At 44.9% G+C, this 22,396-nt stretch overlaps 1 protein-coding gene across 2 annotated transcripts in view; it reads right to left on the bottom strand.

The window, feature by feature from the left end:
* Positions 1-14,891: 14,891 nt before the first annotated feature.
* The window catches only part of PIGG (phosphatidylinositol glycan anchor biosynthesis class G (EMM blood group)), a 112,942-nt gene continuing 105,437 nt past the window's right edge, over positions 14,892-22,396 (bottom strand). For both annotated transcript variants that reach the window (XM_068422676.1, XM_068422677.1), the window contains exon 13: positions 14,892-16,523. In XM_068422676.1, coding sequence (XP_068278777.1) covers positions 16,298-16,523 — 226 coding nt within the window. In that variant the 3' untranslated portion in view covers positions 14,892-16,297. The remainder of the gene's footprint in view (positions 16,524-22,396) is intronic.

Here is a 22,396-nt window from a genome sequence, read left to right as displayed (position 1 = left end):
GAAGCTTGCAAAGATACACTTGCTAACTGCTGTTTCTCCAGCCTGTAACACAACTACCCCCTGCCTACCTCCTGACACTGCTTCACCCTTCCATACCACGCTGGTCTGAGGTGCGGGTCCCTCCTCCTCCCACCATCCTCTCCGCACCATGGCCTCTCCCTGGAGGGAGGCAGGCAGTGAATTATTGGTTGCTTGGCTGCCTTTCCACCCACAGCATCACCGTTCTGCTTTCCACAGGGTCATGCAATTGCCACCTCCTCATGACTGCAGGCTGAAAAAGCATCTTAAAGCCTGAGGGTGTTACTGCCGTCACTATCCAGAGCTCCGGTCCCAGATCAGCTGGGGATTCTGAAATTCCCTGGGGTTTCCAGAGAGAAGCAAATAGTAATGTTCCCAAAATCATGATGGTCCCAAGGGGCAGCAGGATGGCCAAAGCCATGCCTGACAGAAGCTCACCACTGCACATGCCCATCCAGCATCACATGGCTTTCTCTGACACATGCCTCTCCATCCAAAATGAAGACGCAGGCAAAAGGTTGTTCTCTCTGCTGTGGCAGCAGCGGTTATTTTCCCATTGAAAAGAAAATCTCTTCCTATGTACAAAAAAAAGGAAACAATAAAACCAGCTGTACAATAACAAATAACAACATTATTTGCTTTAAATTGGCTGAGATTAGTAGCTCTGTGTGAAGTTCCCAGATCACACAAACTGACTTTTAGGGTGAATAGCTTTTAAATCAATTATATATGGATGGATATTAATAATGCTATAGTAATGGGCTGCGGGAGTGCACACACAAACACTTAATCCTACTTCAGAACACATACATGCTGCCAGCTCTCTCTATTTCCTACTCTGTCTTTCAACTGCAGAAGTCACATTATGATCACTTCCAACTCTAGGTATCTTAATTTGGAAATAATCACTTCAAAATATGTTAATGCTTTAAGCATCCCACACAGAACTGATTGCTCTGAGATCTCCATTATTGTCTTTAACATAGTGAATGCACACTTAATATTTCCTAATAGGTACTAAGAAGCTCAAGGCAGAAAAGGCTTCTAAAATAACTCATGCTATTTTAAGAGGATCCAATTTAAACAAGTGCCAGCTAAAATATTTCTGGATTGAAAAGTTTTCTATAGTAACTTGCAAATGCAAAATCAGTCACCAGGACAATTCTAGCTGCCATCTCTTCTTGTCACAGATCTATAATTCTGTCCAGTTAAAAATTCCTGGTTTGAAAATAAGAAGGTGTGGGCTGAGCACTGATTTTTATCTAAACATTTAAAAAAATATTCATGTTTTTAAATCACAGCTTACAGGGAAGGTCAAAGAATTAGTCTATCCAGGAGTTAGTAGAAGGCTTGCTCCAGCAGTTGCTGGGGGAAATGAAGCTATAGCTTCTGAACACAGGATTGCTGGTCAGGCTCCTGCCAGTGCAAGTTCAGGTCTATCATGGTCAAACACAGCCTTCTCCATGGCTTTCACAGACCTCGTGTCAAGTTGCAGAATCCCAGATAAGGCATTTGCAAGATCACGACCAGAAGACCCAATGCACCTACTCTATTTTTCATCCTGGCGCCTCCTTCAAATTCCCACTGCAAAGCACACAAAGGCTTCTTTGTAGTAAAAAACGAGGAAAATGTGGACCTAGACATAAAAAGAAGGTGAAAACTTGATGTCAGGCACACAGATGACAAATCTGTTGGGTAATTTTGCTGGTTTATTTCCAAACAGTTCCTACTAAAGCCTGTGGGAACTGCCATATTCTCTGCCCATTTGAAAGTCAGGCTGCAGATCTCAGCTTCTACATGCATTTTTAAGTATCTGCCTTTCAGCAGGTGGTTTCCAGACTCCAGGCTCTTGCCACAGCCTCCTGTGACTCCTATGTCCACTCCAGCCAAAGAGTCTGTTAAAAAAAGGTATGGATGTCCAGGTAGGAAAGGTATGAATCATATGCTTAAATGCTTAGGCAGGCAGGGAAATGTGGCACATCCTCTTCGGATGTGCTGCCATGACAGGCTCTCCTGCCCACGCTGCTGCTGGGCTGGGCCAGAGAGATGATAGCCCCTGCACAGCGTGTCCAGGTCCCCAGCCACGGGCACTTGCTTCTGCTCTGAACAGCTTGGGGGGCAGCTTCCCTCACACAGCATCTCACCATGTCTCTGCACCATTCCCCAAACTTCTCTGCCCCTTTTTCATAGCTTGTTCTTTCTATTTACCTGCTTTACTCCCAGCACCGAAGATTGGTCCCCCTGGGGCAGAGGACGAACTCTGCAAGTGGAAGCTTGTGGAAGCAAGTGGAAGATTGAATTGCCTATGTCAAGAAGCAAACGGGGAATAACAGCTGCTTTAGCCCCAAAGAAGCGGCTGTCAAGCCTCCTGGAGAGGTCAAGGCTGTACAGGTCTCCAGTGCAACATTAGCTGTCATAGAGCAGAGTCCAGCACACAGGAAGATTTGAAAGCCTACACCTTGATGCACAGTGAGATCAATCCCACCAGGGACGGGGGAGCCAAGGCAGAGCAGCAGAGCACTGAATTTCAAGCTTGCATCCACATGCATCACTTCTTCCTTCAGCTCAGCTGGACAGACAGAGCACAAACTGTCATGGAAGTTCATACATTGCTGCTTTAAATAGCAGCTAATCCCCAAAGTCCACAAACTCATTAGAAAGCTGCCTGAGCAAAAACATTTGACAGCCTGCAAATCCCAAATTAATTCATTCTAATCCCTGCTGCCAAATTATCTCAAGTGGATTAATGGCAGCAGATAGCAGACAACCAAACATAAAGGGCTGGTTTTTGGTTTGTTGTTTGGTTCACCAGAAGACACCTCAGCACGGGCTCCATGCAGGGAGCTCCAGCTGCTCAGACCATGAAGCAGCCTTTGTAAGTCAGGAGGCCAGTGGCTGGGGCCCTGATTCAGCAACGTGTGTGGGCGTGCGCCTGCTTTCAAGGACATGGTGAAAACCCACTGAAATCAGCCTGCGTAGAGACTGCAGGTTTTACACCCTGCTCCAGAAGACACTGCAGCTGCTCACCCTCACATAGTTGCAGTGCAGCTGCCTCGGCATAAGCACTGAAATCTGACCTTGGCCATCCAAGTCTGCAGAGGCTGGCCTTCTCACCAAGGACCTCAGAAGTTCCCATGACCTGCCTGCCACTTTCAAGCTGAATTGTGCAGCACTATGTGAGGGCCGCGGGGTAGATCATCTTGAGACGGAAGCAACAGTGACCTCCAGGCAGTGCTAGTGACCAGCATCATAGATATGGGGTTTCTGTCTTCCCTCACAACACACCTGTGCCAAAACTTCACACTCTGAAAAATAAAATCTCCCAAACCAGCACTTACACACCTGGAAAAACAGTGGTGGCTTTCTGTACTGCAGAAGCCAGCTGCAGAAATAAAAAGCTCCCGATCTGCCATTTCAGTTGGGAAGTCTTGTCCTTTGGCACCCCTGGGGTCCTCCAGGCAATGTCCTCATCAACTAACCTCATTGACTGACTTCTTGCTTTCGTTGGCTGCACTCCAGAGAGCAGCATGCCCAGCAGCACCCTCCCTGCTAGGTTAGACACTGGAGATCTGTGCACACCTTCAGATAACTGTTTTTAACACGCCACAAGCCCATCGTAACTCTGTGCTGCTTTCCTTTCAGGCTTTCCCTCTGGACCAGACATATCCTTACTCACACCACACAGTTAGAGAAAAAATTTTACTTTTTCTTCACAAATTCTGTTTGAGGTCAGAAAAACACTTTGTCTTGAGGTCAGGAAAGTCTTCAGTAGTTGGAAGGAACCATTGAAATGTTGCCTTTCACACACCAGAGGAGTGGATACACCAGAGAAATCACTCCTGTCTAGACACTTAGATGAACCAGGACATTCACAAGTCTGGATGGGACTGCTGAGTCCTATCTCAAAGGACACCAGTGTCAAAGGACACCAGTCAAAAGTTCCCCGCAGAGCTGCAGGGATCGCAGAGCCGTTCCTTCCTGCACATCAAATGGGAGGGAGATGTTTCCAGGGCTTTGTCCAGCCTATCTGTGGTGAAGCAAGATGGCTTCTACCACAAGCTCTTGCAGAAGGTCACACATCAGGAGACATCATTAGTCAGGGTTTCTGTAAGGTTGCACATGTTTTCCTCTGGCTTCCCTCCCCAACTTTTACCACTGGTATTTCCCTCACGTGCATGTCCTTTGTGTACACATGCATACAAGAAGAACTTGCCTGATCTTCACCTTAGCTAATAAAATTTGTTCTCTCCCCCTGCAAGCCTTGCCTCATCTCTCTCAGTCACATTACAAGGAGTCATGCCCTTTCCAGATCTAACCTGCAAAGACTGTGCCTGTGCACATGGATGTCTTGCCTGGATCCCTGCAGGTCACACTGCGAGCTGTGCTGAGGGCAGCTCTCCTTGATTTCCCACAAAGATCTTCAGCTTGCATAAGACAGGTAAATATGCATAGCACGCGGAAGAAGACAGCTCACTAACTGATGTGGAGGGACCTCAGCTCCAATGGACACTCAGCTGCTTCATACAAAGGAGAACAGAGTCAACAGAAGAGGGTAAAAATACATACCAGTGATATTAGGCTAAGTGCTCCTGACTGCCTGGGAGCTGAAGGGACTCAGACAACTATCCCCTTGTCTTCCTCATGTTGAGTGCTCTAATCAGAGGGCTCTGGAAAAAGAGCTGCCACTGCCACTTTTCAGCCCCATTTTGTGACTGATCTCCAAGTTCTCCACTTCTCCTTCAACCGTAAATCAATGTGGCAAATTCAGCCTGAACTGGGGAAGCTGAGGACAGCTAGAAGCTCATTTTCCTGCAAATACATTACTCAGACTTGGCAGAAGAAAGGATAGGCCAACTCTTTCCTTCCTGCCCTCATGCCTCCTCCTGCATGACCAGACCCTAGACCAGCTACGGTTGCCAGGCTGTAGCATGCCTGGCATGTAACTTCATCATGTAGCATGTAGCATGTAACTTCATCAGTTACCAGACACAAATACTCAAGTTTTTTTACATGTTGTCTCACATGACAGGCAGCAATTATGAAGAAGCGTGCAGAAAAGGCTGAGTTTGATCTCTGTCATTTAATTTACTAGAACAGGATCCCAGACACCCCAGATCCCCCCACACCCCATATGTGTACATACCAACAAGGCAGGAATGGCCATGTGGAGGTAGAGGCACAAGACTACTATCTAAAAGAGCTTTTCCCCCTTTTGAAACCTAGCTGGGTTTCTTTCGACACAGCTATGTGAAATGCAAGAGATGGACAAACACATACACAGAAAGGCATGGACGAAGTTGTGAGATGCATCCTGGAAGAGGCACATGATAGTGGTGTTTCAACAAGGTGGCTTCCACGCAGCTGAGTAGTGCAGGGACTCAGCAGCCACAATAGATAGAGAAAGACAGAGTAGAAGATGCATGGGAGGTAGAAGAGTTGTCAAAGAAATAGGCAAAACAAGCAAATACACCTGCTGTCTTCCGCTTGCAGTGATCTTTCATGTTCCTGTAAGAGGGCATGTCCAGAAAAAAAAGGGATTTCCCAGATATAATACCTCTTCATAGATTGCTGTGGGTTTTTTTTTCATCAGTGAAACCATCTCTAAAGGAAAGAAACGCCCAGCAACTTTCAAGACTTTTGGCTTGGTCCTTCTTAAAATAAGCTTCCCTCCTTCATTCACAAGCTGTTGGGGGGCCTTTTCTCAGACATTACCTTTAGGGAGAAAGCAACTCAGTGAAGTAAGAGACATCAAATGAGTGTTTTGTAAAACATTCATACGTGAAAAAGGTAATTGTTCTGTACTATCAGCTCTAGATATGCTCAGGGTGTAATGTCTATGGATATTTGTAAAACATATTTACAGCTTTCCCAACCCCTCCCTGTTTTTCATAGAATCATAGAACCATAGAATGGTTTGGGTTGGAAGGGACCTTTAAAGGTCATCTAGTCCAACCCTCCCGAAATGAGCAGGGGCATCTTCAACTCGATCAGGTTGCTCAAAGCCCTGTCCAACCTGATGTTGGATGTTTCCAGGGATGGGGCATCTACCATGTCTCAGGGCAACCTGTTCCAGTGTTTCACCACCCTCATCATAAAAAATGTTTTCCTTATATCTAGCCTGAATCTACCTTCCTTTATTTTAAAACCATTACCCCTTGTCCTATTGCTAGAGGCCCTGCTAAAATGTCTGTCCCCATCTTTCTCATAAGCCCCCTTTAAGTACTGAAAGGCCACAATAAGGTCTCCCCGAAGTCTTCTCTTCTCCAGGCTGAACCACTCCAACTCTCTCAGCCTTTCTTCACAGGAGAGGTGTTCCATCCCTCTGATCATTTTTGTGGCCCTCCTCTGGGCCCGCTCCAACAGGTCCATGTCTTTCTTGTGCTGTTTTTCTATCTCCATTACATCAAGACAGTGCTCTAAACACATCTGCAGCTGCAAGGGTGACCATGACAGGATTCCATGAAGTGCTGGCTAATCAGCAAACCAGGCTAAATATTAATAGGCAGCACAAAACACTATGGATTATAAGATCTCAGCACTCTAAGCTTGTAATGTGAGATGTTGCTCATGAGAAATCATGCAATGTAGAACAGAATTAATGTTCCTCAAAACAGAGAGGCAAGATGCCCAGTAAAAGCAGGCAGTTTGAATTGGCAGCTCTTATAAATGCTACTGGGCTTCAAACTGGTCTCATTTTCCAGCACTGCTCATTCTATCCAGCCTATCTTTCTGATCCTTCCTTTATTTTCTTGGTATTTCAATTCAGGAATAGAGTGGAGTGAGACCAGTCAGAACAAGCCCTCTACAAACACCTTGGAAACAGATTTCAACCTAACTTTATCATGTTACCACCAGTAAGTTGAAGGATCACTGCCTGACCCTATATTCACACATTTCCCGGTCTTCCTTTCTTCTTCCTGTGTTCATTTGTCTTCCTAGTGTTTTCTATGCCTCATCTGGTTACTTGCATCTGATTCCAAACACTCCATCCACACTGCTCTTCTCCTACCTGCACCTGTCCTCACCAGTCCTCCTCCTTTTCTCCTGCGAAGCCTTTCCCTCCAATGACCAGTACTGCTCAGCAATGAGGTGCTGTGTGCTTCTGCTGGTTTCAGTCTGCTAAATGCAGACCCCAGCCTTGAACACAAGAGTAGCTGGATGCCTGTGTTGTCCCTTGAGAGGTCTTTCTCCACATGCTTAAGCATTTGCAGGATTTGGATCTTTGATTCTCAGACCCTCGAGTCAGAGAATGCATCATTCTCTTTGCACGATCAACAGCACTTAAGGCAATTACACTCAGAAAATAATACTCAATATGCATATGCCTACATAAAAGCAGCACGATACTGACATTTCAAATGCAGAATTAAACTGATTTGGCCTTTATTTTCTATGAGTACTTAAGACATTTTAAACAATACAGCATCAGGCAAGCAAAAGATTTCAATGATGGGAACTGGAAACGATTTGCAAGTTAGGGCTCTCTCGGCAGTATGAGCAAAACTCCCTTGATTTCAGTGGGAATGGAGCAAGGCCATTAAACAATAACATTAAAAAGCCCATTCCATGCAACAGTATCTTTAGAGGGTGTTTTGGGGGGATGTCACATGTAAGAATGTGACAAAATCTAACTGATCTGATGAAAAAATTCCAGCATTTGAGTTAAGCATCCAACAGCAGGTGAAACACTTCCAGAGAAGTTACACTTGCTCTGTATTCAGCTAAGACATTTTCAAACCATCACATACAAAAATATGAACTAATTATAATCTTTGCATCAAAGAGGAAAACTGCCCAATCTCTGTGCACTCTTCATGCAAATGAGCACATTTGTTGCAAATGGAGTAAAATTACTTTGCTAATCATCTAGTATTTTATCACCAGGATTTCAGGCTTTAAACAGCTTGTTTGTGCTATACCTGTTTGCTAGCCATGGTATAGCACATGATATACTTTCGGTATCATCATGTTGGCTCTGCCAAATTCACCCTAGGGCAAGAGAGCAAGCTCCACACAAGAGTTTTCCAGGGGATGCAGAAGGAAAGACTGACCTTTCTTTAACTGTGTCTGTGCTGATCTGCGAGCTAGGAAAGTACTGTGCGTCCCTTCTGCTAGCAGAGAGCCCCCAGGCATGTCCCCACAAGACTTTGCGAAGGGGAAAAGGCTTTCACCCCCAACTCACAGTCCACGTCCCAGGCAGGCTGTGTGGCATTTCTGGTTCCCTTTCAGTTGAGGTAAGAGTCCAGTGCAGCCAGTCTCACACACACTGACAGAATCAGCAATGAGGAGAACGATGGAAAATGGTGTCTCATTTCTACCCTGCACTTGTACTCAGGAGCCGAAACAGGCAACAGCTGTCCAGACTCCACTGCAAGGATGCTAAGGCAGAGCTGAAGGTGTTGACCATGGTCTGAGCTAAGAACCCTACATCAAAAGCCCAGTAAAACTCTGCCACTGGGGCACATTTGCCAGTTGACGCCAGCTACTGTTCTCTCTCTGGAGTGAGTAGGAAGGAACTTGAAGGAGCCTCTCCAGTATGCATTTAAAGAAAGCTATTCCAGGAACAGGGGAACTAGCAAAACATCCTGGTTTCAACATCTGTCCTTTGCGCAAAGCATACCTGCATGGACTGGTCAGACAGTTGCTTTTATGTGGACTGGACACTAGCTAAGTCCTGACTGCCCAGTCTTTAGTGGGGGCATGCCCTGAGATCCTTGTCCATGACACATTGCTGATGCTTAGCAGAGATGTGGGAACTCAGGTTATCCTAAGACCTCTGCTTTGCTCCAGGTTTGGTTGAAACAGGTCAGCAGTATCAATAAGGTCACACATTTTGTTTCCTTATGTCCCCTTTCTCCCCCAACAGTAAAACTCTTTCTCTGAGTAGGATGTTGAGATGAAAGCATATTGGAAATCAGCTATTGTGAGCTTACGTGTAGGTGAACTATCGCTCCCAGTCAGACAACAGTCTTGATTTTGTGTTTTTTTTTCCCCTGGGGTTTTCATAAAATGGCTTCATTTTGGCTCGCTCAGAGATGCTACATGTGTTACAAGGGCAGATGGGATTTACAGCACTCTCCCCTGGCCTTGCCCACCCTGCAGAAACTACTGCACAAGAGGAGAATTCCTCCCAGCTGCCTACAGTAACTCTTATTTTGTTTTGCCCCTGTACGTCCCTCACCACAGCTCTACCGTCCCTGTAGTGCTCTTCCCATCCCACCTGGGAATCATCTTCGATGGGTTAAAAACTGGCTGGATGGCCGAGCCCAGAGAGTGGTGGTGAATGGGGCAAAGTCCAACTGGCGGCCGGTCACTAGCGGTGTCCCCCAGCGTTCAGTTCTGGGGCCGGTGCTGTTCAATATCTTTATAGATGATCTAGACGTAGGGATTGAGTGCACCCTCAGCAAATTTGCAGATGACACCAAGCTGGGTGGGAGTGTCGATCTGCTGGAGGGTAGGAAGGCCCTACAGAGGGATCTGGACAGGTTAGATAGATGGGCTGAGACCAACGGCATGAGGTTCAACAAGAACAAGTGCCGGGTCTTACACTTCAGCCACAACAACCCCATGCAGTGCTACAGGCTGGGGGAAGAGTGGTTAGAAAGCGGCCCGGTGGAAAGAGACCTGGGGGTGCTGATTGACAGACGGCTAAACATGAGCCAGCAGTGTGCCCAGGTGGCCAAGAAGGCCAATGGCATCCTGACCTCTCTTAGGAACAGTGTAGCCAGCCGGTCTAGGGAAGTGATCGTCCCTCTCTACTTGGCACTGGTGAGGCCACACCTTGAGTACTGTGTCCAGTTCTGGGCCCCGCACTTCAAGAAAGATGTTGAGGTGTTGGAGCGAGTCCAGAGGAGGGCGACGAAGCTGGTGATGGGTCTGGAGGGTATGAACTATGAGGAACGGCTGAGGGAGCTGCGGTTGTTTAGCCTGGAGAAGAGGAGGCGCAGAGGTGACCTTATTGCAGTCTACAACTACCTGAAGGGAGGTTGTAGTGAAGCGGGAGTCGGCCTCTTTTCCCGGGCAACTAGTGACAGGACAAGAGGACATAGCCTCAAGCTTCGCCAGGGGAGGTTCAGGTTGGACATTAGGAAGAATTTCTTTTCAGAAAGGGTTATTAGACATTGGAAGGGGCTGCCCAGGGAGGTGGTGGAGTCACCATCTCTGGGTGTGTTTAAGAAAAGACTGGACATGGCACTTAGTGCCATGGTCTAGTTGACATGGTGGTGTCAGGGCAATGGTTGGACATGGTGATCCCAGAGGTCTCTTCCAACCTGGTTGATTCTGTCATTCTGTGATCTCAGCTCTCTACTGAAAGCCTCAGGAAGGAGCCCCAGTGCCCTCACAGGACTTCCCCAGACTCCCCTCCATGCACCCAGACCTGAAGAGTGTGGAGCTCCTAACTGCCCCGCAGCAACCTGCTTCTAGGAGGCCAAATAGGTGAATGAGAGGAGAGTCATTCTCCACATATTAATCTTTAACACGCTTCACACATCAGGCTGTGTTTTGTAAACCAAAGCTGTGACCCATGCTGGTGTTCACTGAAGGATTTATCACATGAAGGCATCTTGGTGCAAGTGCCTACATGAAGTGCTGTGCTGCGGTCTCCTCAGAGGTGCCACATGTGTTTGCCTCCCGTGGCATATCTCCACAGGCTAGCCCAGTAAGTTTATGGGAAAGCAGTAGGGAAGCCTAGGACTTCCGTGCTGCAGCATACTGCCTAGCAGCATTAAACGGGCAACGCTGGACATTTTCTGTCAACACCCACAGCAGAAAGGAGGTGTTCACATCCCCACAAACATGCCACTGGCAGAGATGCAGACAGCAAAAACCCAGTCATAACTGCATCTCCATCTGTGGCAGTCCTCTCTAATGGGCTTCCGTCTTTTCTCAGCAGCTGTCTCCTGTGTCCCAGTTGTGAAAGCGGGGATGACCAAGGACCTTCCTCCATTGACAAGGCACCTCCAGCATGGCTTTTGTGGAAGAGCTAGGCTTTCAGTGCCACTGCCAAAAGTCCTGAGCAGTGACGTGCAGAGGGAGTTCATGTGCAGCCAAAACGCAAGAGGCTGCTCACTCACTCCTAAGCTGCTGCTCCAGGCTGTTGACTCAGCCAAGAGAGCTGCACCAGTCATGTTCATCTCTTTTTAAGCATTTATTCAAAACAAAAAGCCACCCACAATGCATGCAAATGTTGCCTAAAAACTTTCTTTCTGTCCTCACGCCTTGGGTTTCTCATCAGTCAAGCACCTCTGGTAGTCTACAGACAAATGTAGGAAGTACTACATGCAGGGACTGAAGCAGAATTGGGGCCAGTGGATCTGTTTGTCACTTTTCCTTTTAAAGCCCACTTTTAGAGAATAAGATGTTGATTTCCATTGCCCTAGGTATGATTCAGCAGCGTGTTTTCTTCAATTTGATCTTGTGCCCAGCCACCCAAAGGATCTACAGCCTAACTCTGCTCTGCAGCTGCTGTACACAAATGGTGACAAACTACCTTGTGCCAAATCAGCAAGCCTAAACAATGGCAGACACTACAGTGCTCTCCAGAGTCATCTCTGGGACCACAGACAGCTCTTTCAGGGGACCGCCCCATACAAACAGCTTTTGCAGCTCAGCAAAAGCTTGGGACCAGGTAGGGCTATTTTGACCCACTGGGAAGTCCTACAGCTTCCAAAGACAGTGCTCTTCAAGCAGCTTTCATTTTTTGTATCAGGAAAAGTTCAGCTCAAGTCTTCTTATCTATCTCACCAGATATAACCAGCTCTCAGGGTAACAACTGCAGGGGATTTTGAGTGTTTTGGACCTCATGTCTTCCTGGTGACCAATACACCAATCAGGCAGTACTGGGTGCATATTTGCTGTGTGAGCTGTTCTGTGTCATGTTCTGCATCACCAGTGGTCTTCAGAGTAGACATCACCAAAGATAACACATTTCAGTGGTAAAATCAGAGGTGTAAAAAAGGCATAGGGGTTAGACATTAGGAAGCATTTCTTCTTGGAAAGGGTTATTAGACACTGGAACAGGCTGCCCAGGGAGGTGGTGGAGTCAACGTCTCTGGATGTGTTTAAGAAAAGAGTGGACGTGGCACTTAGTGCCACGGTCTAGTTGACATGGTGGTGTCAGGGCAATGGTTGGACTAGATGATCCCAGAGGTCTCTTCCAACCTGATTGATTCTGTGATTCTGTGACAGTTTTACCATGTATAGTCAGTCTTGAGATTAAGCATTATGCTGAAGCCCATCTCTAGTGGCTAGCACCCTCATTCTTAAGACGACATCATGCAAAAAGGGCATGCTTTGAGCTATGGATCTAACTTGAGTACTGATCAAGTACAGCTGGGAAACAGGGTCAGGCTGTCTGTGCTGCTCACAGTCCCCCTTGCTGCCCATTGGGGCTCCAGAGCCATTCCCCAGCCCCTGGGCCCCATCCTGCACCACTACCAGGCTCCTCCCAGCCAGGGGCAGGACTCGGCATTTGCCCAGGCTGTTACTCCATTTCCCCAGCCTGCCAAGGTCCCTCCAAAGGGAGGCCCTCCTCTCCAGCATACACACTACTCCCCCAGTTTGGTACCATCTCCAGACTTGCCCTGGTCTTGCCATCCCCTCATCCATTTTAAGAAAGATTTTAAATTGCCTTGCCCTAGCGTTGCCCCCTCAAGGACACCACTGCTCACCAGCCAACCATGGGACCTCAGACCACTGAAGACAACCCTCAGAGACCAGTGATCCAGTCCACCTTCAAGCCCACTGATCCATAGCTCACCACTGGGGCACCAAGTACGCCATGCTGAAGGCCTTGCTAAAGTCAAGTTGTCCAACATCCAGTGCTCTTCCCTTCCCCACAGACTCTGTTATCTCTTCAGACAAGGCAACCAGGCACCAATGGGCCAGGCACAAGTTGTCCTGGTAAATCTCTCTTGGTCATTTCCCCATCTAGTTCCTGGGAAATTGTTTCCCTCTCCATCATCTGCCTGGGGAGCGAGGGAAGGCTGATGGCCAGTCAATTCCCCAGACCCTATTTACACTTCTGGAAGATGGTGCAATGCTGGCCTCATGAACATCCCTCAATCACAGCCTTTCACAGTTAGAGAGTGCAGCCTGTACTGAGGTCAGCCACCTTCCTCTCCTGCCCCACTGATCAGTGGGACCATAGTTTCCTTTCCCTCCCTGTGCTGCTGAAGCACTCAGGGAAGCCTTGTTTTTTCAGACGAAGCCCTTCATGGCAACTTGCATCTGTGGCCCCTCCTCCTGTAACTGTGCAGTTGTGGAGGTAAACCTTGTTTAATTTGCAAAAGCTTTACAAGAGGAATTCCGAAAACTGCCATGACCCCACACAGGAGCAGTGGCTTAGCACACATTCATTGCCTGCTGCAAAGGCTGGGGCACACGGTGTGGATGTTCTGCTGCCTTACACAGAGCCAAAGAAAACTTGGGGTTTTTTTCTACCAAGCAGAAATACAGATATATGAAATATGAATAATTTTTGTTTCTTAAACCTGAATTAATTTATAAGAGTCTCTTCTTAGCTCAAGCTTCATCACACTCTGGATCTTTAGGACCAGACTGGACATATGTACAAGCTTTGAGTGGCAGTGAATTGCACTGACCAATGATCTAGTGAAATCTAGTAGAGGAAGCTATAGACCACCGTAACTGGCTGAACCTGGCTCTGACCAGCAGCGAAGATATTAAGTGGGAAAATTTACCTCATGTCAAAACTTTATCCAAACAGAGAAGTACAAAACATCCCTGCTCAGAACTTATTTAAGGAGGAGTCTGTGCCTGTGCACAGGGTACAGCCTAAGAAGCTGCAGCCCAGGCTGATACCATGCAGGAGCACGGACCACAGAGGACTTGTACAGAAAAAAATAGTATGTTCAGAATGGCAGAAAGCATCCTGTGTACCATTCCTGCTTCCGACATCGCTTGTCTCCTTGTCTGAGGGTTTGGGACACACTGAAGGTGACAAGGGGAGTTGGGATGAGGGGGTAGGGGGAACAGCGAACTAGTGAGATGAGAATTTGCATTCAGGCATTTGCTTTCTCTTTACATTCAGATCAATTACCAAAACTTTGTGTTGATTTAAAATAAAATTATTTTTACATAATTCCCCAGTTCAAGTCTGTTTACCTGCACCAAGAACCAACTCATTTCTTCACTGCCTCAGCTTTGCATTGCCATAGCCCAAAAGCTGATGAAGTTAAAATAGTCTTTTATTTGCCTAAACCCAAAGAGAAAGGGTGAAAAAGAGTAAAAATGGCAATTCTGAAGTTGAAAGCACCCTGTTTTCTTGAGGTATCACCCAAATTCAGGTGGTAACCTGACACAGAGATACAGTCTAAGTTCCTCCTTCTTCATTTCTTTCCTGGTCCGGAAGACCTAAATAACAGTTTTTCCAAGCCATTTATTTTCTCCTGGATTCAATCTGGACATCTTTCAACTTCAGAGGAAAAAGGGGACACTGATTACTTAACTAAGTAATCTGAAGAAATGCAACCTTAATACACAAACAATATTTTAGATTCCACTATTTGATAAAATGTCCAAGAAATACACTAGAAGCAAAAAATATCAGAAGGAAGGAATAAAAGATCTTGTGAATGTCACCCCACATTGTTTTACAATTCTGTACCCCAGAAGCAACTTCCCCTCTGTCTCTTTATTAGCACCCCTTCTCTCTGAGTCAAATCTCTTATAAACATATTCTGTATGAACGTTAGGGAGGATTGCTTAGGAATTAACCAAGTAAGCAGAGAAGATGTCGATAATCCCCATATGGTTGCTAGGCAACAGGTAACCAGAAATATACTAAGAAAGATGAAAATGGTAAATGTGTACAACATTCACAAATATGATCTGTTTTAAATATTCCATAATTTGCAGTGAAAACCAATTTATTAAAAGTAATTTTCAAACTTCCAACAGGTCACAGAGAACAACATCAAGATCCAGTAGTCTCTTCTCCAGGTGAACGGCAATACGTGGCCAGGGTACTGAAAATTTTGTTGTTTTAACAGTTGAAAAAAATGTCATTATTAGTGATGAAGATGGCCTATTATTAATGCATAAAAACTAAAGGCCTACTTTTTGAGATTTGCTCTATCGGAAACATGAGATGAAAGTGTATCAGTGATCCTAACATATGTGCTGTCAGCTACATAGGGCTTAAAAGCTTTTCATTTTCAGATTTATTACAAAAGTTAAAGTTCCCTGTATGATTCTCTTCTGCTACACCTCTAATACATTTAGATTAAATCCTATCGGCTGCTAACATGGACAAAAAATATGAGGCAAAAAAACCCCATATAAAGAATACTGATACTCAGGATAGTCATCAAGGTATAACTTCTTCACAGAAACAAGGAAAACAACATTGTTAGGCATTAATTATAGCACATTCAAGTGAGGTGGCTAGACAGGTCACTAGGGGGAAGGTGATGCTGGTGACTTAGCCCATTAAACTGTTTTCCTGCTCACGGCTCATAACTCTCTACCCTAGTGTGGAAAACATGATCAAATGTTCAGTGCAGTTGCCACCAACCTGATTTAACATTTATACATTAATAAAAAGAAACACATCATTTTAGCAGTGAATGGACTCCACAGAAGATTCGTTACTTTGTTAGCCCATTAGTGTTTCTTATCCAGTGCCTGAAGTGCAAATCGAAATCCGTTACAGATAATGATTGTATCGGTCTTACAAAGAAAATACTGCCTTTAAATAGAAATGCTGCCTATGCAAAACAAAAAAATCTCTTACCTGGGATATTTGTACAATAACTCAATAATTTAATAATAATTTCATTGCACACACTAGAAACAAAACAAACAAGCAAACAAAACCCCAAGGCTAACAAATATAAGATCTTGCGAACAGCATCAAGAAATCCTGCATATTTTTAGGATTCTGTAGTCTAAGAAGGTAAAAAAATTGTACGTGCAAAAGATTTTTTCAGTGCCCATGAGGCACTGGTCTGTATTCATATTAAGATGTACATTTTTAAATTCATATCATGTAATATTGCCATTCTGTTATTTGGACAGTGCTGTAATGCCAGCTATAGAACAAGTTATCCTTGAAAAAACAGTTTATTTCAATTTAACATTTTTAAAGTAAACTCAGTTTTAAAACAGGACAGGACCTTCAAATCCCAGTCTTGACTAAAATAAACAAGGTTACTCTTCAAATTCTGCACAACAATTTGAAGCCATTATCTTCCTTCTTCCATTCCAGTGACACACGGGACATTGCAATGCAGAGCTGTGTACTGCACACTTATTTTCAGTCTTGCACTTTGTGAGAGTGGTTCTGGTCCATGGCTGTGAATAACAGACAGATAGCGGCTGTGATGAACACATGCACTCCCTCATAAAGTAGTTTTGGCGAGAAGACGCTCCATATGAACAGGTGGTAACGCAGACCTGTTACCAAAACAATGTAGATGGCAACTGGAACTGAACGCATTAGAGCGTAGCAGAAACAGCCGTGTCCCACTGCCGCTGAATTCCTGGTAACAAAAACAGAAGAGTTCATTCTCAGGCAAACTGAGTAAAGACATCCAAGTTCTTCCACTCTTTAGCATTATTTCATAACACAAAGAATACTCACAAATCTCCGCTTTGTGTTAGAAAACTGATTATTGATGTAATAATAATCGGTGTAACTAATAAACCTTGTCCTTATCACCTCTATATATCCTGTAATGTTAATGTATATTTCTGTGATGTATGTTAAGTGTAAGCAGAGCAACTGTCACCTCAATAAAGACATCCAATAGTTCACCTCAAACTTAGAAGGTTCTGTGCTTTAATATACTTTGTTCTAGTTATTAAAGTCTCCATTAAGCAGTTTCAAGACAGCTTCGTCTCTTGTTGGCCTTCGATTGCCTTTCCACAGAATCTGGATGGTAAGAGGCAGAGAAGTAAGACTTCAGTACTCTTCACAAAGCTGCCTGACGTGTACAATGGATAATCCCATGGAGTCTGCTCCCCTTGTAAAGGGCACAAAACTTGCCAGAGTATACTGCTGCCCATAGCCAGTAACACCGTACAAAGCAACATAAAAATTTTGCTATTAGAAAACTTTGCAAAGCTAGCTAACGTAACATTCTCCAGAGAATACCACATTCCTAGGCTTACACAAGCAATACATTGCATTCCTGTCACAGCAGCTTAGCTCAGCAGGGCCCACTGCATTGCAAGAAATGTCTGCCCAACCTGTAACCTACACGGTACATATCTGCCACATTGAGGTATTCTGCTGGGTGACAGGAGTCAGACGAAAATGGAAGTGAAAACATTTTCTGCACTGTGATTGCTCTCCCTCCCCTGAGGTGACAACTCACAGCAACGATGCTGGGTTGGCACGTGTCCACTTCCCCCAAACCACATCTGCAGAGACTAATTCACACTAAATTCAGATACTTACCTGCTCAGACAAAAGGAAGGAATAAAGCTATTTCACTGGAATAATAAGCAAAACATTTTCCTCTCCCCACCAAAATATTTATATCACCAGTTCCCAAAAGAACATATCAGCAAAAAGCAGAAATTATTTAAACTGAAATCCTGATCTGAGAATCTATTCTGCTCCTCCCAGTTTTTAATTCCGATCTTGTTCCAGGTAATAAAAATTTAAGATGACTAGCACTTCTGTGAGATGTAAATTAGTCACTTATGACTAAGTAAGCTACAGAATGCAGTATTTTCATAAATCATTAAACTTATTATTCTTTAAATCAAAATAATTAGGATACAGTCCTGTTTTCCAGCTAAGTCAAGAGCAAAAGTGCAAAAGTCCCAAGGCTTTCAGTGGAAGGAAGAGCAGGTCATGAAAGAAGAGCTGAAAAATCAGCTAAGAACAGCAGGTGTGAATGATTGCAAAACATACATTAAATTCACAGAAAACTATTCCCTCGCTGCTTAGCCAAGGAAACTGTGACTTGGGAGTGAACTAGGCTGCTCCCTGCTTCTGCACAACTATCTTAAGTCTTCAATGAGCTTGTGTAAATAATGAGCTTTGTGTTTAATAACCGATTTTGTCGACAAGGACTAAACAAACTGCAGTTCACTCAGTCTTTGCTGTTTTCATGCTGATATGAGTAAAAACAGTATTTGTAGTAGTCAGATGATACAACTGAATAAACAGAGGAAATGGGGTTTGAGTCAGATAGCCAAACAGGCAATTTTAAAACCATTTTCTAGAGTAAAAAAATGCACATGATAGACTGGCTAGATGAAGGCTACCAGTGGCTGTGGCTATCACATTTATTAAGCTCAATGATGGGATTTTCAAGGGAATCCTAAAAGAGAGAAAGAGCGTCCACGCACTTATACATCCAGGTCTTTCAAGAGCCCTGCATTTTAAATTTAAATTTTGGTTCATATCTTTTTCCCTAGTTTGTGCTCACCTAACAACACATTCAGTACCCTATTGTGAGAAAGCTCCTAACTGTAAATCAACGGTGTTAAAGATTTTTAAAATGGCTACATTTTAAATTATGAAGAAACTGGCTGGAAGATTATTTTGAATTGAATCTCTATGTGTTCACTTCTTTAGCTCAAAAATTAGGTAGACACAATATTTTAAATATTCACATTTTATAGTGGAATGAGAGCACACAGTAATCTTTACTAGTAACATTTAAATTCCGCTTTTTCACATTATGATTACTAGCAAAGAATCCCCAAGTCAGTAAGTAAATGGTACAATTCTTTCTGTATTCTGATATAGCAAAAATAATGAAGTGTTTTCTGCTTATATAATACCTTTACTTCCAACAGGTCTCAGCACTCACTTCATCTCTAGACAAAACATAGAAACCTACCTGCAGAGGGAAATATTGACAGTTTCACAGTATAATGCAGCAGCACAGTTTAGAGAAGGCAACAGAAGCAGACTGCATCCACAAAGTTAAACTGTTAGTGGGGTTCTATAGCTGGATAATTCAGTTTATTTTGGAGCTGGTGTAAGAGTTCACACACGTGTTGTTGTGGAAACAGCACTGGAATGACTGAGCACAAGCAGTTAGACCTACTTGGCTATTCTGATACTAAGGCAACAACTTAGTTCTTCAAGCACAGGACCATTCTTTCTTCTTGCTTCTGCCAGGCACCCAATGTGCTGAATAGCTAAAAATAATGACTTTGTGAGCTCCTTCTACTCATTCTGCACCACAGAGTGACCACAGGGTACAGGGCTTCGCCAGACCACAAGGAACACAGTGGCCAGGGATCAGGCTGCTGCTGATAAAATCACAGAATCACAGAATCACAGAATGTTAGGGATTGGAAGGGACCTCAGAAGATCATCTACTCCAATCCCCCTGCCGGAGCAGGATTGCCTAGACCATATCACACAGGAACGCGTCCAGGCGGGCCTTGAACGTCTCCAGAGAAGGAGACTCCACAACCTCTCTGGGCAGCCTGTTCCAGTGTTCGGTCACCCTCACCGTAAAGAAGTTTTTCCTCATATTTAAGTGGAACCTCCTGTGTTCCAGCTTGCACCCATTGCCCCTTGTCCTGTCAAGGGATGCCACTGAGAAGAGTCTGGCTCCATCCTCATGACACTTGCCCTTTACATATTTATAAACATTAATGAGGTCACCCTCCAGTCTCCTCTTCTCCAAGCTAAAGAGACCCAGCTCCCTCAGCCTCTCCTCATAAGGGAGATGTTCCACTCCCTTAATCATCTTCGTGGCTCTGCGCTGGACTCTCTCTAGCAGTTCCCTGGCCTTCTTGAACTGAGGGGCCCAGAACTGGACACAATACTGCAGATGCGGCCTCACCAGGGCAGAGTAGAGGGGGAGGAGAACCTCTCTCGACCTGCTAACCACACCCCTTCTAATACACCCCAGGATGCCATTGGCCTTCTTGGCCACAAGGGCACACTGCTGGCTCATGGTCATCCTGTTGTCCACTAGGACCCCCAGGTCCCTTTCCTCTACGCTGGTCTCCAACAGCTCTGCCCCCAACTTGTGCTGGTACATGGGGTTATTCTTGCCCAGATGCAGGACTCTACACTTGCCCTTGTTATATTTCATTAAATTTCTCCCCGCCCAACTCTCCAGCCTGTCCAGGTCTCTCTGAATGGCTGCGCAGCCTTCCGTTGTGTCAGCCACTCCTCCCAGTTTGGTGTCATCAGCGAACTTGCTGACAGTGCACTCTAATCCCTCATCCAAGTCATTAATGAATATATTGAATAGTACTGGTCCCAGTACCGACCCTTGAGGGACTCCGCTAGACACAGGCCTCCAACTGGACTCTGTCCCATTGACCACCACTCTCTGGCTTCTTTCCTTCAGCCAGTTCACAATCCACCTCACTACCCGATCATCCAGACCACCCTTCCTCAGTTTAGCTGCGAGGATGCTGTGGGAGACCGTGTCAACAATCTAGGTAGTTCAGCTGGGTCCCAAGTTATTCCAAAAGAAGTCACCAGGAGAGCACAGAAAGCTGGTTGTGGCATGCCACTCATGTATCCTACCGTTTATGAGCTGGATCAGCCAGTAATGAATAACCTTGCAACCTCTCAGTGCTGTTTCAGTGAAAACAATGGAAAATTAAAGGACACATCTAAAGCATCAACCTGTAGCTACTCCATACTGAACTGTCTCTGCAGCAGTTAATGTCTTTTCTTACTTAAAGAAGAAGAGCACAGAGAGATGTAAACTGTACATACTATCTCCATGCTCTGACAGAACCAGCCCAATATTAAGGCCTCTGCATAATGCAGGAGTAAAAAAATAAGTACCCAGCCTCTAATACTGAGCTCATGCAGCAAGTTAGCTTCCAGGGATTCAATGAGAAATCCAAATGTGTTGAAGATGACAAAGCGTATCCAAACTTCATGCAAGATTGATGCTGAAGATTGCTAGATCCAGAAAAAACAATGCCTTCAGAGACTTCTGAAGCAAAGAACACTACAGATTCACATCACTGAACACGTCATATTTAGAGCGCAAAAATTAAGCATAGTCTAGAGCAGATATTAGCTTTCAACAAAAATCCTGCTCCGGCAGGGGGATTGGACTAGATGATCTTTCGAGGTCCCTTCCAATCCCTAACATTCTCTGATTCTGTGATTCTGTGATCCTCTCTTTTAATTGAATATTTAATACATACAAAAACATGGCCAAGAAATTGTGTTATTAATAGGTTTTCTGCTTCATTGTATCTCCCAAATCCTAATTGCCAATGTGTTGTCTTTCACCTCCCAGTCTGTCTTTAAGGTGCTATTAAAATGGGTAATAAAAGGTTTGCAAAATGAAAAAATCATTATGCCAAAACCATGAAAGAAAACCAACTCTTTTCCTGTGAAATCATGTGTCTTGGTTTGGCCTAAACCAGACCGATTTTCCTTTCAGTGATTTTTACTTTCAGCTAAGTCTCCTCTAAGTAACTGCACTTTCTGAAACTAACTGCATGTTTTTGCAGACAGTGTCTGCTTCCAGGACTGATAACACTCGAAGTTTGTAGTTATCGCTGAGGCACCGGTAGGGATGTTGTGCAGTAAGGCTCTTGCTGTACTTAGTCTTAGAGAAACCAAGGTCACTGCTGAATTCCTCACTGCTTATGAGTGAAGAGCCGAAGGGGGGTCGCAGCTGCAGGGGGAAGCAGACAGGGCAGGTGACCCAAAATTGACCAACGAGGGTATTCCATCCCATACACGTCATTCTCGGTATAAAGCGGGGGGATCACGAGGGTCTCGCGCCTCTTGCTCTTTTCTGCTATGGCCGGTGTCCAAGGAGGACTCCGACTGTTTTCCTGCTGCCCCCGATCCCGATCTGTGCATCCCCGAATCCAGCTCTCGACCGTTGCTAGGCCCAGCCTGGGCCTTCCCGGAGCCTGCCCTGCAGTGCCGGTGGTGACGTTGCCGGCATCGGGGGAGCTCGATCTTGGTTTTGTATATATATTTGTATATATTTGATTATTCCAATATTATTATTATACTCTTTTTTCATTATTATAGGTTTATTAAAACTGTTTTAACTTTCCCACCCGTAAGTCTCTCTCCCTTTTCCCTTTCCCTTTCCCTTCGCGGGGCGGGGGGAGGGTTAACAGAGAGCGTCTGCTGCAGGTTTAATCGCCAGCCCAGCTTTAAACCGTGACATCATGTCTCCCAGTTGTATAGAATACTTGGCAGATGGTGGCACAAGTTTTGCATTTTAAAAATCAAGCCAAAAACCTCCACAGACAGCCCTACAAATGCTTCCACAAAGAATCTGAAAACACACTACTTTGCATTGTTCCAGCCCTTGTTCAAACCCACCAAATTAAATAAACGTTTTAGAAATATGCAAGTATATGAGGGAGGAATACTCCAGGACTATAATTTTTCTGGAATTGGGGGAGGGGGGTTATGTGTGGAGGGTTTCAGTAT

The sequence above is a fragment of the Nyctibius grandis genome, chromosome Z, assembly GCF_013368605.1.
Source record: "Nyctibius grandis isolate bNycGra1 chromosome Z, bNycGra1.pri, whole genome shotgun sequence".
Lineage (NCBI taxonomy): Eukaryota > Metazoa > Chordata > Aves > Nyctibiiformes > Nyctibiidae > Nyctibius > Nyctibius grandis.
This window is presented reverse-complemented; position numbering and strand designations above follow the sequence as displayed.